Source organism: Equus asinus, chromosome 9 (assembly GCF_041296235.1).
Source record: "Equus asinus isolate D_3611 breed Donkey chromosome 9, EquAss-T2T_v2, whole genome shotgun sequence".
NCBI classification, from domain to species: Eukaryota; Metazoa; Chordata; class Mammalia; order Perissodactyla; family Equidae; genus Equus; species Equus asinus.
Window position 1 is genome coordinate 19,269,247 of NC_091798.1, and position 17,543 is coordinate 19,286,789.

At 38.0% G+C, this 17,543-nt stretch overlaps 1 protein-coding gene across 3 annotated transcripts in view; it reads right to left on the reverse strand.

Annotated features, from left to right (window-relative positions):
- Positions 1–9,983: 9,983 nt before the first annotated feature.
- HMMR (hyaluronan mediated motility receptor) overlaps positions 9,984–17,543 on the reverse strand; it is a 36,263-nt gene continuing 28,703 nt past the window's right edge. For 2 of the 3 annotated variants that reach the window (XM_014842758.3, XM_044777704.2), the window contains exons 16-18: positions 17,094–17,270; positions 11,439–11,601; positions 9,984–10,878 (exon numbers count right to left, since the gene is read on the reverse strand). In XM_014842758.3, the coding sequence (XP_014698244.1) occupies positions 10,859–10,878; positions 11,439–11,601; positions 17,094–17,270 (360 nt within the window). In that variant the 3' untranslated portion in view covers positions 9,984–10,858. Of the gene's footprint in view, positions 10,879–11,438; positions 11,602–15,454; positions 15,611–17,093; positions 17,271–17,543 lie in introns of those variants that run through there. The other variant, XM_070517114.1, reaches the window with a different exon arrangement.

The window sequence follows — 17,543 nt, forward strand, 5'->3', positions numbered from 1 at the left end:
AACTTTCTTGAAGACTTGTTGCAATTTTCTCTTGCAGAAGAAAAGCAAGACCTAGCAGCTGGGAAGCACGCAGACCGTGCAATTGGTTTCTGTTCTGAAATATTGTATCCTTATGCCTTCTTACAACAGAATCTATTTAGTAAATTCCGCCAGCTCTTGCCCCCATCCCCCAGTGCTTTCTAATTAACTATTTCAAAGGACGCTAAAAGGCACTGGTGGTAACAGCAGGCTGAAATGAAAATGCCACGGGTCATTTCTATTAACATTGTCCTGCCCTCTGAGAAAAACCTTAGGTTTGGCCAAGCGTTAAGGACTTGTAGATCAGGGATTCCCAAACTTGCCTGCACCACAGAACGTATGAAACAAAATCGTTCTGTAGGAGTGGAGCCCAGCAATCTTATCGTTAACAATTTCAAAAGTGATGAATAAACTCTGTTAAATTTTGAACCACTGTTTTGGATTATGGCTCTGTAACAATTTAAGAACAACAACAAAATTGCCATTCAGATGGGGGGGCGGAAAGGAATCACTTAACTCTACAGGCTAACCACTTAGAGAACACAGCACGTGTTAAACTCCGTGAGCCATGCAGAGGTAGTGAAGTAATGAACAACTATACAATTTTTAAAAATTGATAAAATTCGTCAAAATTAAAAACTGTTCATCATAAGACAATATTAAAAAATGAATAAGCAGAACAGAAAAAATACTCCGGATACATACATCTGAAAAGGACTTAAATTCAGAATATTTAAAGAACTCCTACAACTCAATAATTTTTAAATAGTCACTTTAAAAATGAACATAAGTTTTTTGGGTTTTTTTTTTTTTGAGGAAGATTAGCCCTGAGCTAACACCTGCTGCCAATCCTACTCTTTTTTGCTGAGGAAGACTGGCCCTGAGCTAACATCCGTGCCCATCTGCCTCTACTTTATATGTGGGACACCTACCACAGCATGGCTTGCCAAGCAGTGCCATGTCTGCACCTGGGATCCAAACCAGCGAACCCCGGGCCACCGAAGCAGAACGTGCGCACTTAACGCCTGTGCCACTGGGTTGGCCCCCTGAACTTGAGGTTTGAACAGATATTTCACAAAGTGAAGACATAGTATGGCCAATAATCACACACAAAGATGCTCAACATCAAAGAAATGCAAATTAAAATCTCACTGAGATACCTTTACATACCTAACAGAATGGCTAAAATTAAAAAGACTGATAATATCATATGTAAACAAGCATTTTGAGCAGCTAGAATGCTCATTCATTGCTAGTGGGAGAATGACATAAAACAACCACTTTAGAAAACTGGCAGTTTATTATAAAGTTAAATGTATACCTACCCCACAGCCCGGTAATTCCACTTTTAGGTGCTTATCCAAAAGAAATGAAAGCATATATCTATACAGACTTGGACAAGAATATTCATAGCAGCTTAATTCAAAATAACCTAAAACTGGAAACACCCATCAAAGGATGAATGGATAGACAAATTGTGGTATATCCATACTGTGGACTATTACTCAACTATACAAAGAAATGAACTATATGAATGAATCTCAGAATCGTTATGCTGAGTGAAGTTAGAGACATGTGAAATGCTAAAACAGGTGAGACTAATTTATAGCGAAGGCATGATCTTGCCTTGAGGGAAGGATAGGGATTGACTGTGAAGGCCATAAAAAACTTTCTTAGGTGATGGACATGTTTTATATCTTGATAGGGGTGTGGGTAACATGGATATGTACATTTATCAAAATTCATCAAACTGTAACAGTGAAGATCTGTTCATTTCACTGTCTGTATTACTGTATGGAATTTATACCCCAATTTTAAAACAATAATACAGAAGGTTAGTGGGGTGGGGGCACAAAAGTTCAGTCGAAGGGTGAGGAAAGAATGGGAAATAAAGACATCAACCCCTATATTGTAGAAAACTCTTCCAAGCACTTTTTCTATGAAGAGGGAAAATAAAGGCATGGAAGCTGGAGGGTAATATAAGATCCAAGGATTGTGAATTTTGTTGTGTTTTTTGTTTTGGTTTAGAAGGTCCGATATTAGACCATGTTTGTGGGGTAGTGGGAATGGTCCACTAACTAATGGAAGGTGGTAGGGGTTGAATTGTATCCCCTAAAATGATATGTTGAATGTGACCTCACCTCACAATGTGACCTTATTTGGAAATAGGGTTGCTGACCAACTCACACTTACGAGGGCACAGATGTATAATTCTCCAGAAGGGAGGGACACTGCAAGTCTCATGGCGCAGGCTGACGTCAATGGAGTGGAGAAGTATAATCCTCCCCTTGGAATGAGTATTTTGAACACTAATACAAGGTGCTACGAGAAGTAGAGGCAGAGGATATGAGTACAGTACACATGCATTCATGCTCACAAATTCGTTCGGGGAAGGATGAGGAAGTCCTCGTCGAGCTGCTTCGGTTTTCAGTTGTGTGTGTGGTAATGCCATCAGCTGAGGGTGATGAGGAAAGAGGGAGCCGTGAGTCAGAACTTTGAGGAGAGGCCTACGCTGAAATTATATATAACTTTTTAGCTACTGTAAGAAAATTTTTAGAACTTTTTATTACAAAAATTTTCAAACATACAGAAAAGTTTAAAGAACACCCTAATGAACACTCTTACCCTTTCTACCTGAATTTTGTTTGGTTATGTCTTTTTCTCTTTTCATCTGAGTCAGCCCTTCTACTCTTTTTTTTTTAAACTTATTTATTAAGCCTTTATTTTTTTAGAGCAGTTTTAGGTTCACGGCAAAATTGAGGGGGAGATACAGAGCTTTCCCATATGTGCCCTGCCCCCACACATGCACAGCTTCCCCATTATCCACATCCCCCAGCAGTGTGGTACATTTGTTACAACTGATGAACCTACATTGACACATCATCATCACCCAAAGTCCACAGTTTACATTATGGCTCGCTTTTGCTGTTGTACATTCTGTGAGTTTTGACAAATGTATAAGGACAGGCATCCATCATTGCAGTGTCATACAGAGTATTTTCACTGTGCTAAAAATCCTTTTTGCTCCTCCTATTACTCCACCCTATCCCTCAAACCCAGACAATTATTGATGTTTTTACTGTCTCCATAGTTTTGCTTTTTCCAGAACTACAAATAGTTGGAATCATACAGTATGTAGCCTTTTCAGATTTGCTTCTTTCACTTACTAATATGCATTTAAGTTTCCTCCTGCATGTCTTTTTATGGCATGCTAGGTCATCTCTTTTTAGCACTGAATAATATTCCTTTGTCTGGATGTATGACAGTTTATTTATCCTTTCACCTACTGAAGGACATCTTGGTTGCTTACAAGTTTTGCAATTGTGAATAAAACTGCTATAAACATCTGTGTGCAGGTTTTTGTGTGGAATTACTACTTTTTTCCTTCATTACATTGGTTTTTTGAAGAGCTGATGTCAGTTATCTGATTATTTTCTTCAGGAGTCATTTAATATTCCACTAAGCCTTGTATTTTCTGTAAACTTTTTGAAGGGGGACTTGATTAGATTGATGATGCTGTGTATTTCGTATTGTATCATATTAGGAGGCACTTGACAAAAGGTCTTCCCAGTATTAGTGATTCTATGTTTTACCATTTGGTAGGGGGCCACTTTTTTTACCCTTTGCAATCAATAAGTGATCTTTGGCGTCCTACTTTGGAACCGGGGAATATCCTGTAACCTAAGAACTTTCACCTAATTGCTTCCATTGACGTTCCTCCTCTAAATCAATTATTGCATTGGAGGTGGCAAAGTGTGAAAGATGGTGTTTAAATTCATGAGAATGAGATCATCTAGGGAGAGAGTGTGAGTGAAGAAGAAAAGAGTCCAGGTTCACCCCCTTAGTGACTCCAACCACTGCAAGTCAGGTACAGGATGGTGCAGCAAAGGGGTGAGGAAAGAAGCAGTCAGATGAAAGGAAACCAAGTACAGAGAGCGTTTCAACAAAGAGGAAGTTGTGAATTAGCGTAAGATGAAAAAAGAAGTGCCCATTAAATTTGGCAAGATAGAATTCACTGGAGAAGTTGGCAAGAGATTTTGCAGAGGACTGGGACAGAAACCAGGCTACCGTGGGTTAAAGTGAATGAGAAAGAACAAAGGAGAAAGCCATACTTTTTCAGACGTGGCTTTAAATATCTCTAGCTTGGGCTTGTCAATAAACATTTATTGGCTTTCACAAATTTCACATTAATTTCTCTTCCTTTGGTCATTTCTCTCAACATGAGCTTTGAAATGTAGTATAGTTAGATACGTAAGTGTAATTGATCGTCTTTCTTGCTAGACTGTAAGCTCTGTGAAGACAGGAATTGTCTTGGTTCATTTCTGTGGCCTCTGGCATAGTAATTATTCAACAGATCTTGGTAGTTGTTACATGACTCTAAGTCTGGCAGATCTCATTGATCGTATGATCAATTCCCATCTGCACGGTCATCATTCCCAGGTGTGTGTCTCTAGCTCAGAGCCTTCTCCTGAGGACTTACATATGCAAGATTTTACCCAACATCTCCACTTCACCTCAAACTCAGTGTGTCCCGAATCGAATGCATCAATGTCACTCTGCAAATACGCTTTCACCCAAGTTCTTTATCTTAGGGAATAGCATGGTCATTAGTCCAATTGCCCGAGTCAGAGAGCCTTGAACTCTTCCTCAGGCTAGGGGCCGTCTTCTTCTCTTATCTGAATTATTGTCTATTTTTGTTTAGTTTTTTAAAGCAACCAGCCAGTGTCTAACACATACTAGGTATTCATAAATAGTATTGGATGAATGGTCTGACTTCAGGTTTATTCCCATTGAATTCATTTTCCACTCAGCAGTCAGCGACATTCTGAAACATATCTGATGCTGATCTAATGCCACTTAGTGGCTCACCATCGTCCACAGGTTAAAGATCAAATTTCTTGTTGTTCATTGGGCTCTTTATGATTCACACAATCAGATCTACTTACCTCTGCAGTTTAACTTCTTGCCACTTTACTCCTGGTGATTCTGAATGTTCGGTGTCTCAAATGTGCCAAACTCTCTTCCCTTTCCACTTTATGTTACATTTGCACTGAATCCTCATATTCCTGATCCTCTTTCATCTGACTCACTCCTACTAATTCTTTAGGTGCTACCTTAGTGCTCACCTCCTGACCTGACCTAGACTAGGTTAGAGACTCCTGCTAGGTCACAAAGCATTTTGCTAATCAAGCATTTACTTACGCACTTAAGTAATCAAGGCCCACGTTGCCTTTTGCTACCAATTTTGCAAGGAACATTCTTACACTAAAGTCTTTGTACAGACTGTCTGAAAGGTTAGGTCCTGGGAGAGGAATTTCTACATCAAAGAGCACATGAGTTTTGACTAACAGATATTGTCAAGTTGTTACAATTAAGTTGTATGGTATGCCATTTCCCTCTACCTTCATCTTAGTGTATGGTGAAAGTGTTTGCTCATTGTTAATCTGCTATGGAAAGATTGGCATTTCATTTTACTTTGCATTTCTTGGATGATAAGTAAGATTATCTTTTCAAAAATAAAGGACATTTGCATTCCTTCTAGGTTATCTTTGCATGGATCTTACCTACTTTTTGTCTTTTCCTTATTGATTTATAAAAGCCTCTAATCAGAAGAAATTTGCTTTGCCTGTCAGGTGTTTGTCATTTGATTATGGATTTTTCCTCCATGCAGATTTTCCTTTTTATGAAATAACAGCTATCTTTCATGGTTTCATAGTCTGCTTTAGAAAGTCTATTTTAGGGGCCAGCCCTGTGGCTGAGTGATTAAGTTTGCGTGCTCCGCTTTGGCGGCCCAGGGTTTTGCTGGTTCAAATCCTGGCGCGGCCAGGGCACCACTCATTAAGCCACGCTGAGGCGGCATCCCACATGCCACAGCTGGAAGGACCCACATCTAAAAATACACAACTATGTACTTGGGGGGCTTTAGAAGAAAAAGGAAAAATAAAATCTTTAAAAAAAAAAAGTATATTTTGAAATTCTAAAGACACTCTCCCACATTATCTTGTACTATTTTTATAGTTTCTTTTTTTAAAATTTACATCTGGAATTTATTTTTAGTTTGAAAGTAGGTGAAAGATACAAATTCTTTCCCCCATGTGGAAAGCCAGTTTTCCCAAAATTATTTCTTGAATAACGTACACTTTGAGGAAATTCCACCATTGATTGTTTCTATTTTCTTTGTGAAGTAGAAGTTGCTATTATCTGCTGAGAGGGAGTTGCTGAAGTCTGAGGTTTGAGGAAAATTAAAAATGGGAAAGAAAAAAACCCCACAGAATGTTAGGTGATATCAAGAGGCTAGCTAAGGTTGGAAAGCAGGGCCTTGCCATAGCCACCACCCTGATATTAGAGGATTTTATTTAGTAGTGCTCAACAGCTTGGCTTTAAAAGCATAAGATGCAGACATTTGAATTTGTGCAGTGTTGAATTTATTTATTTTTAGGAAGATTAGTCCTGAGCTAACGTCTGTGCCCATCTGCCTCTAATTATATGTGGGAGGCCTGCCACAGCATGGCTTGATAAGCAGTGCGTAGGTCCACACCCGGGATCCGAACCAGTGAACCCTGGCCTGCTGAAGCAGAGCGTGCAAACTTCATCACTACACCACTGGGCCAGGCCCTGTGCAGTGTTGAATTTTAACAAGATGAGAGGAAAAAGAATGGAAAGATGGGGGATAGAGTGATGGACCATTAAATCTAAGATAAATAGTAAAGGGAAATAAATAGAATATAGTCTGGTAACAACTCTCTAAAACCTAGTGGCTTAAATGACAACATGTATTTTGCTCACAAATCTATAATTTGGGCAGGGCTCAGCCCAGGCTCTTTACTGCTGTCCAGCATCACCTGGGACAGCTGGCTTGAAGATTGGGAATCAACTGAAGTTGGCTGTGTTCCAAGTGACGTTGTATCATTTTTTTTTTTTTTTTTTTTGAGGAAGATTAGCCCTGAGCTAACTACTGCCAATCCTCCTCTTTTTGCTGAGGACGACTAGTCCTGAGCTAACATCCCTCTGTGCCCATCTTCCTCTGCTTTATATGTGGGATGCCTACCACAGCATGGCTTTTGCCAAGTGGTGCCATGTCTGCACCCAGGATCTGAACCAGTGAACCCCGGCCACCGAAGAGGAACGTGCACACTTAACTGCTGCGCCACCGGGCTGGCCCCATGTATCATCTTTGACGACTGTGGTAGACAAAATAATGGCTCCCCCAAAGATGTCCACATCCTAATCTCTGGAATCAGTGAATATGTTTACCTCACTTGGCAAGGGGACTTTGCAGATGTTAATAATGGGGGGATTATACTTGATTATCTGTGTGGGTACAATATAATCAAAAGGGTCCTTCCTTCTTATAGAAGGAAGTCAGAGGGGCAGTCAGAAAACAAGAGGTTAGAGTGATAGGCTTTGAAGCTGGAGGAAGGAGTTATATGCCAAGGAATGCTGGTGGCTTCTAGAAGGTGGAGAAGGAAACTGATTGGTCCCCAGAGGCTCCAGGAGGAATGCAGCCCTACCAAACATCTTGATTTTAGCCCCATGAGACTCATTTTAGATTTCTGACCTCCAGAACTGTTAACAAATTTGTGTTCTTTTAAGCCACTAAATTTGTGATTTGTTATAGCAGCAGTAAGAAACTAATATAGATGACCCAGATACTGAAGTTACATAGCGCCACTTCCATCATTGTTACTGACCTACCCAGACTCATGAAACAGATCACCATCTCCCAATGGAAGAGTGTCAATGTCATACTGAAGAGCACGTTGGGTGGGAGACGGTAGTGTGGCCATTTTTGGAAAATATTATCTGCCACAGAAAGAAAATTAGGATCAACTTGATTAGTAAAGGGCTAGATATGGTCAGATGCCTAGCCTTCAAGAGCTGAGTATTTGTAAATTTTCATTAGGCCTTAACCATGAACACTTTCCAATATGTGGCCTGTCAAGCCTAGGTGCTTCTCAGAAATTATAGGCAATCTAAGGGTGGTGGTAGCAAAAATCTGGGCATATAGTTTGAAACTGTTCCAAATATGTATTAAAAATACTAGTAAATGGAATTTGACATTATGTATAAGAAAATAAAGAGGATCTTTATTATTTCATACCTGAAGGACTGTATGATGGTGGGGGTTAGGAGCAGACAAAAAATAATGTTTGGGACTTGACATTCTCATTCTGAAACCGTCATACAAAGATCCCTCCTAACCAGTGCCCCATTTCCTTCGTGATCTCAAAAGGCAAGAAGTCATTAGCTTCTACAAACTGTTCATGATCTTTTAGAAAATGCAATTTTTAAAAGGGTATATTTTCTTCTCTTAAAGGATTGTCTTCCGTTAATGATTTAAAAAACAAACACATTCTGAAATGCTTCCCCCAAAACAAAGCTAAACATTTTCCAAAGAATGTGAGAATGCAAACTAATTTCCTTTTAAATAAATCTTATGTAAAAATAATGCATGCAAAAATGAACAGGTTTTCATAAAGAAAGCCATTTTAAACCAGTAGCCCAAGAGAAAATAATCATCTCAATGTTAAGACTTTAGTTTGAGAATGATCTATTTGATTGTTTTAAGAGCTTTATTGAGGTGTAACTGACATATAATAAACTGTACATATTTCAAGTGTACAATCTGATGTTTGACACTCATATATTTATACTCAACCATATATATATATATATATTTATATACACACCCACAAAATCATCACTGTGATCAAGATAGTGGATATATCCTCCACCCACAAAAATAATGCATCTTATTCCTGATACTGGTAGTTTATGTATTTTTATTTTCCTGATCAATCTAGTTAGAGGTTTACCAATTTTATTGATCTTCTCAATGAATCAACTATTTTTCATTGATTTTTCTCTTTTGGTTTTGTTTTCTAGTTTATTGATTTCTGCTCTTTACGATTCCTTTTCCTCTACTTACTTTGCATGTAAATTTCTTTTCTTATTCTAAGGTAAAAGCTGAGGTTATTGATTTGAAACCTTTCTTCTTTTGACATATAGGCCTTCAGTGAGGTAATTTTACTCTAAATCTGCTTTAGCAGTATTCCACGTTTTGATATGTTGTGTCTTTATTTTCATTCTGTTCAAAAGTTTCTAATTTTCCTTTTGATTTCTTTGACACATGGCTCATTTAGAAGTGTGATATTTAATTTCCAACTATTTATGGGTTTTCCAGAGATATTTCTGTTACTGATTTCTAATTAAGGTGAATACTTGAGGAAGCTTTTGTTGATCTCCAGAGTTCTCTTTCTGTGCAATTTTCTCCTTTCTAGTACTCTGTCCTGCCAACTCTGGCCACTTTGCTCTCCCCAGATCTCAGCTCTGTCTTTTCAACTAAGACAACTGGGTGGGCTCTGCCTGAGTTTCCCTTCCCTACATCACAGTTTGGAACTTCTCTCAAGGCTGTAAACAGGGAACAATCATAGGGCTCACCTTAATTTTTCCCATCTCTTGGGGATTGCCGTTCTTTGTTGTTTCATGTCTAGCATCTTGAAAATCACTCTTTTGTATATTTCATCTAGTCTTTTGATAGTTTTAGGGGTATGGGGGTGTGTGTGTGTGTGTGTGTATGTAGGCTAGAGGAGGAGCAATAAATCCGATCCCTGTTACTCCATCTGGCCTAAAAGCAGAAGTCTTGAATTATTTGATTTTACTGGACAATTTTTCTAATTTCTACATTTCCTCTGAACTTAATCCAAATAATGACATTTAAAAATTCAACCATGTATTAAGATTAATAAAATAATTTTTTATGAAAAGCTATTCTGATTGTAATAGTCTCAGTTGGTCCACCAATGGGGAAACATTACAAAAAAGTGGTTTATAATAACATACCAACTGTGTAAATCAGATATTTTAGATGGGAAATTACCACTTTCTAAATAGTATACTACCATTTGGGATTCTGGAGACAAGGTGAGGAGGGGGGAGGCCAGAGACAATAAATACACTGTAAATAGAAGTATTAATGTAACTTCATATAATACAAGTTGAATAATGGGGTAATTGACTTAATATGTGGTTTTATTTCATATTACACAAATATTAATCAAACAGTAGTCAGGCAGATGATAAGCTGTATACGACAAATTCTCTAGAGAGGATATGAGCAGGGTTTCTCAGATTTTATTGTATCTAAGAATTAACTGCGGAGTTTGTTAAAAATGCAGATTTTCAGGCCACACTCAGATTTTAATTTAGTAGGACTGGGGTGGAGTCTAGGAATCTACAAATTATTGAGCAACTCATTGACTCTGATAAGACATAGAGAGATTACTATGGAGTTAAACATGTCCTTATTTCTTATTTGAACTGAATAAATGAATGATGCGTAGGACAGAATGAACACTATTAGGTGAATCAATACAAAGGCGAGAACAAGCCAAGCTTTTTTAGCCTCGCTTAAGAGGTTCAGAGTAGAAAAAGCCTGCAGTATCAAACTAAAACACCTGGGGATTAGAATCTTGAAAACATCTAGCATTTCGGAATGGGGGATAATAACATGAGAGTGAATTTTAAAGGAATGTTGATTTGATGGGATGAGTTGTAAAGCGGGAAAGCCAGTCAGAGTTTTAGAAAGAGGTGATAAAAGTGAGCATTGAGGAAGAGTACGGACAACAGAAAATAAAACGTCAGAAGACATATCGGTAAAAAAGAGTTGAACTTCCTTTCACATACTTAAGGATAGGAAGTAATATTAAATACAATGTTAAAAATATTTATTACAAACAGAATAATAATAAAATCTCAACAACAATAAAAACAAGATGAAATAATCTTCAGCAGGGTTTTCAGATGTTTACTTGGGTGAATCTTGAAACTCCACAGGAGCTCAGTAGAAGTTTGTAGTGCCTGGAAGGATTATCCAACAGTGATATTAGTTTTCTAAATTAAAACAAATTCCCCAGTCATTATAAACTAAAAACAGGCACTCCGTATCTTGTGTATGGCAGATGAAGCAATGCTTGTGTTTTGTAGCATAATTTTATTTATATTTCATTTACTATTTCAACCGATTTTGATTTACTGTTAAAGATACAAAGATTCACAGTCATGAAAGAGAGAGAATCGACTCCAAAACTACAAATTAGACATTTAGGTTAAAAATGCTAAGGGCATGTTAGAGGGAATAATTCTGGTGAGGGGGAGGTAGGAGCAAAATGTCAGACGAGGCTTCAAGGAAGACGGGGTCTGAACTGGGCTTGAAGGACAGGTGGGATCTGGACATAGGGAAAATAGAGTACGGAAGGAGGAAGGAAAAGGCATTTTACACGGAAATCTCAGTGAGAATTTCTTTTATATCTGAAGATGTTAACAAATTTTGACAGTTCATAAAAATGAATAACTTGCTAAATGCTGTGACAGCAAATCCAAAGGAAGCTGATACTTCTACACATTTACTCGTTTCTTACCTTCTTTTAATGGGGTTTTGAGAGCAAAATTTTCTTTACTTTCATGAACAAAAGCCTTTGAAGGATCAAAGTGTTTGATGCCCAGAACTTTATTCAGTTCCTCTTGAAGTTTTCTCTCACTTTGTTTCCTTTTAGCAAGCTGAGAGCGGAGTTTTGACACCTCCTATGTCAAAAAATATAGATAATAAACAATTATTAAAGAGTGTGTCAGTGAAACGTGTTACTAATGTTACTGACAAATTCCAAAGTTGCTCAGTGGCAAAAATCACTACTAGGTACAGGCTTTAAGACAATGAACTATAAGATGGCTTTGAAGAGCTGTGACAAAGGGGACAATGAGTCATTTAAATCTTCTTGCCCCTCTACCGGTACACAGCTTTGTTTCTGATAAAAGTTCATCTCCAAATTAAATGCTGAGATCAACTTCTGGCATGAGAGCATGAGAAGCTCGGTGAGCCGCTTTCCAGGGAAACTAAAAATTATAAAAAGGCTACCACGTAAGGCCTGTAAAAACGGTCCGAAGGCAAAACAGCCATTGAAGAAACAGCCACTCAAGCAAATCTACAAAACTGTAGTGAAAACGGCTCCCTCCCCACTCCCAGCTTAGCAAGGCGAAAACTCCAGCCAGACTGCAGCAGCCAAGAACACAGGGCTCCCTCTCCCCTCAGGAGGAGCAGGGCATCAGCATTTCTCATCTTGGCCCAGCTTCCTGTTGCTGAGGCCATGTCCCAAGCAAACATGGTTGAAAAAACCTCAGGGTGCTCCCCAGCATCCTCTCCCTCAAGTCCACAGAGCACTCAGCTCCTAGAGTAGAGGTGTCACTCAGAAGAAAGCTTGCCATTGTCCCCAACTCGGGCTCCAGAGCCCTGCCTCAGAGATTTTAGCTGGGAGGAGAAGCAGGCCATAAAACATAAAGCTCGTAATTTCTTCCCAAAGGAACTGACTTCACTTACAACAGAGCTTGGAGAAATTAAAGCCAAAGGGCGCCCTAAATAAGGTAGAGGCTGTGGTGCAAGGGAATTGGGAGGTATTAAAAATGTAGGCTACACTGTAGACTGTCTGGTTTGTAGAAGAGACCTGGTGAATAATACAGTTAGTTGGGAGGAGCCCTTCTCGAGTCAGAACAATGTCAATCACTGACCTCAGACATAATTCCAACAAAGGAGACAGAATTTGATTGGATTAGTTTGTAGAGCAATTTATGCCTCAGGGCATTGTCGAAAGTAATAGAGCAATAAGCAACTAGGTATCCAGCAACCAGTTTAACATGCGGTCAGGGAAAGAGAGGAAGACAAAGAGAGCCTTACCAAAACCAGTGTCATCCCAGGGAGACTGTGGGCATACCCAAAACTGAACATCCCTAGTAGCAACACCAGAGGCACAACACTATTGTGGATGGAGAGGAGAAATAGTTTTCACTAAAACAGTCTAGCCAAGGGGCCGGCCCTGCGGCCGAGTGGTTAAGTTTGTGTGCTCTGCTGCGGCAGCCCAGGGTTTCGCCAGTTTGGATCCTGGGCGCAGACATGGCACTGCTTGTCAGGCCACGTTGAGGCGGCATCCCACATGCCACATGTAGAAGGACCTACAACTAAGATATACAACTATGTACCAGGGGTATTTGGTGAGATAAAGCAGGAGAAAAAAAAAAGATTGGGAACAGTTGTTAGCTCAGGTGGCAATCTTAAAAACCAAACAAACAAACAAAAATCTAGCCCATTATTAAACAAACAAACACGAAAATAACAACATACCTGGAAGGAGAGGGCAGTACACTGAGGGGCTACAAGGTATTATCTAAAATATCCACTTTCCAACAAAAATTTACAAGGTGTGCAAATAAACAGGAATGCATGACCTATACATTGGAAAAAAAGCAGGAAATAAAAAATGCCTGTAAGAGTAATAAGATATTGGATTTATCCAGAAAAGATTTTAAAGTTGCCATTATGAATATGTTCACAGAACTAAAGGAACTAAAAAAACATAAGATGACTCAAATTACTAGAATCAGAAATGAAAGAAGAGACATTACTACTACTGACCTTACCAAAATAAAAAGGATTATAAAGGAATACTGTGAATAATTATATACCAACAAATCAGGTAACTTGAAAGAAGTGGACAAACTCATAAAGACACAAAAATGTCTACTGAAATTGTCTCAAGAAGAAATAGTCAATCTGAATAGGCTTATAAGAAGTGAAGGAATTGAATTAGTAATCAAAAACTACCCACAAAGACAAGCCCAGGTGCAGATGGCTTCACCACTGAATTTTACCACACATTCAATGAAGAAGTAATACCAACTATTCACAAACTATTCCAAAAAATAGAAAGGACAAAACCGTTTCCGACTCATTTTATGAGATCAGCATTATCCTGATGCCAAAACCAGACAAAGACATTACATGAAACCTACAGACTAGTATCTGTTAGGGGTATGGATGAAAAAACCCTCAACAAGTACTAGCAAAGCAAACCCAGCAACACATAAAAGGAATTATACACCATGACCAAGTAAAATTTATCAGGAATGCAAGATTGATTTAACATCCAAAAATCAACCAATGTAAGAAATCATATCAATTGAATTTTTCAAAAATCACATCATCATCTCAATAGAAACAGAAAAGGCATTGACAAAATTTAACACCCTTTCATGATAAAAACTCTAAAAAAACTAGGAATAGAAGGAAATTTCCTTAACTTGATAAAGAGCATCTACGACAAAGCCACAGCTAATATCATATTTAATAGTAAAAGTCTGAATGCTTTTCCCCAAATCAGGAACAAAACAAAAACGTCCACTCACACCACTTCTATTCAACATTGTCATGGAGATTCTAGCCAGGGAACATGGGCAAGAAAAATAAATCAAAAGCATTTAGATTAGAAAGGAGGTAAAACTACTTCTATTTACAGATGATCTTCTATACAGAAAATCCTAAAGAAACCACTAAAAAACTATTATGACTAATAAATGAGTCAAGCAAAGTTGCAGGACCCAAGATCAAGATACAAAAATCAACTGTATTTCTATATACTTGCAATGAACTATCCAAAAATGAAATTAAGGAAACAATTTGATTTACAATAGCCTCAAAAAAGGATAAAAGATTTAGGATTAAATTTAAGAAAAGAAGTTTAAAATATATAAAATATATACTCTGAAAATTACAAAACATTGAAGGAAATTAAAGATCTAAATAAGTGGAAAAACATCACATGCTAAAAGACTTAACTATGCCCCAAACTGAGAAGATGACTTCTCTAGAAATTGAAAAGCTGATTCTAGAATTCACATGGAATTGCAAGGGACCCAGAATAGCCAAAACAATCTTGAAAAAGAGGAACAAAGTAGAGGGACTCATGCTTCCTGGTTTCAAAACTTACCACCAACCAACAGTAGTCAAGACAGTGTGGTAGCACAGGATAGGTATATAGATCAATGGAATGCATTTGAGAGTCTAGAAATAAGACCATTCATTGAGGAAAACGGTAGTCTCTTCAACAAATGGTGTGGTAACAACTGGATACCTACATGCTAAAGAATGAAGCTGGACTCTTACCTCTGGGCCTCACTCTGTATACAAAAATTCACTCAAAATGGATCAATGACCTAAATGTAAGAGCTAAAACTATAAAACTCTTAGTAATAAACATAGTGGTAAACCTTCATAACATTGAATTTGGCAAAGATTGTTAGATGCAAAAAATAAGCCACAAAGGAAAAAACAGGTATACTGGACGGACTTCATCAAAATTTTGTGCTTCAAAGAAAATCATCAAGAAAGTGAAAAGACAATGCACAGAATGGGAGAAAATATTTTCAAATAAGACATCTGATAAGGGACTAGTATGTAGAATATAAAAAGAAAGAATAAAAAGACAAAAGACAAAAAAAGACTCATAAAAAGACAAATAATCCAATTAATAAACAAGCAAAGGGGGCCAGCCCGGTGGCACAGCGCTTAAGTGTGCATGTTCCGCTTTGGTGGCCTGGGGTTCGCCGGTTCGGATCCTGGGTGAGGACATGGCACCGCTTGGCAAGCCGTGTTGTGGCAGGCGTCCCACATATAAAATAGAGGAAGATGGGCAAGGATGTTAGCTCAGAGCCAGTCTTCCTCAGCAAAAAGAAGAGGATTGGCAGCAGATGTTAGCTCAGGGCTGATCTTCCTCAAAAAAAAAAAAAAAAGGTAAAAAAAAAACCAAGCAAAGGATCTGAATAGACATTTCTCCTAGGAAGATATACAAATGGCCAATAAGCACATGAAAAGATGCTCAACATTACTAGTCATCAGGGAAATGCAAGTCAAAGTCACTATTAGGTATCACTTCACATCCACTAGGATGGCTAGAATCAAGAAGTCAGAAAATAACAAGTATTGGTGAGGATGTGGAGAAATGGGAACCCTCATACATTGCTGGTAGAATGTAGAATAATATAGCTGCTTTGGAAAACAGTCCAACAGTTCCTCAAATAATTAAACAGAGAGGTACCATATGACCCGGCAATTTCCCTTCTAGGTCTAACCCAAGAGAAACAAAAACATATGTCCACACAAAAATCTGTACACGAATGCAGCATTATTCATAATTGCTTAAAGGTGGAAACAACCCAAATGTCCATCAACTGACAAATGGATAATTACAATGTGACACATCTACACAGTGAAATATTAGGCCATAAAAAGGAATGAAGTACTGGTACATGCTACAACATGGATGAACCTTGAAAACACTGTGATAATCGAAAGAAGCCAGTCATGAAAAACCACATATTATTTGATTCCACAAATAAGAAATGTCCAGAATCAGGAAATTTATAGAGATTGAAAGTAGATTAGTGGTTGGAGGGGCAGATGAGGAGATAGGCAGATGACAGCTAAAGGGTAAGGGGATGCTTTTTCTTTTCTTTTCTTTTTGAGGAAGATTGGCCCTGAGCTAACATTTATTGCCAATATTCATCTTTTTGCTTGAGAAAGAGAGCTGCTGAGCTAACACCTGTGCCAATCTTCCTCTATTTTCTGTGGGATGTCACCAAAGAGTGGCTTGACAAGTGGTGCTAGGTCCACGCCCAGGATCTGAACCTGCAAACCCCAGGCCACCAAAGTGGAGCCCGCAAACTTAACCACTAGGCCACCAGCCTGGTCCCAGGAGTTTCATTTTGAGGTGGTGAAAATGTTCTAAAACTGACTGTGGTGATGGTTGGCACCTATATGTGAATATACCAAAAACCAGTGAGTGGTATACTTTAAATGGGTGAATTGTATGGTATGTGAATTATATCTCAATAAAGCTCTTAAAAAAACTTTAATGCCTAACTATTTTTGAACGCTGCTTATCTATATGGTATTTAATTACATCGAGGACTTTGCTATTTTGCAAATAGAAAGGATGTGTAAAGCTTTATGAATTCTTCCAATTCCACTAGTAATTTTCAATATATTAATGAGGTAGCTGGAAAACCAGGGAACATTCATACCCATCTGATCAACACTAAAATAAACCCATAATTCTCAGATGGATTTTTCCCTATAAACTGTTAGTTGTTTCTGATACCAAAGTCCTTCATTTTACTTAAATGTTATAAACAGAATAAAACATACTCTGTCCCAATATCTTCAATAGAACTAATTGTATTATTTTACAAACCGATTTGAGTTGGCTGTTTTCATCTTTCAATTTCACAACATGCTTGATTTTTTGCTTGAGATTCTGATGGCCCAATAATTTCGCATATGAATCGCTCAGTTTATTGAGCTGTTCCTGAGCTGCACCATGTTCATTCAACAAAGCCTGTTTCTCAGCTTCAAAGGCATCCAGTTGTAGCTGAAAAAGATTTTATTTTTATAAACTTAAGACTTAAAACTGTTATATCTTACTTGGTTCATATAAACTATGAAAATAAGAAAATAAAAAAACACTGGAAAAAATAGATTATGGTGATATATTCTGAAAGCTCTTCATAAATTCTCTGAGACTCTTTTAAAAGAACTGTGCATTTTTCATTTCGAAGATCACTGAAAATGAGGGAATGAAACAAGGAAAGGAGGGCAGCTAGCCAGCCTAACTATATCAGTCAGATCACCATATTACACCCAA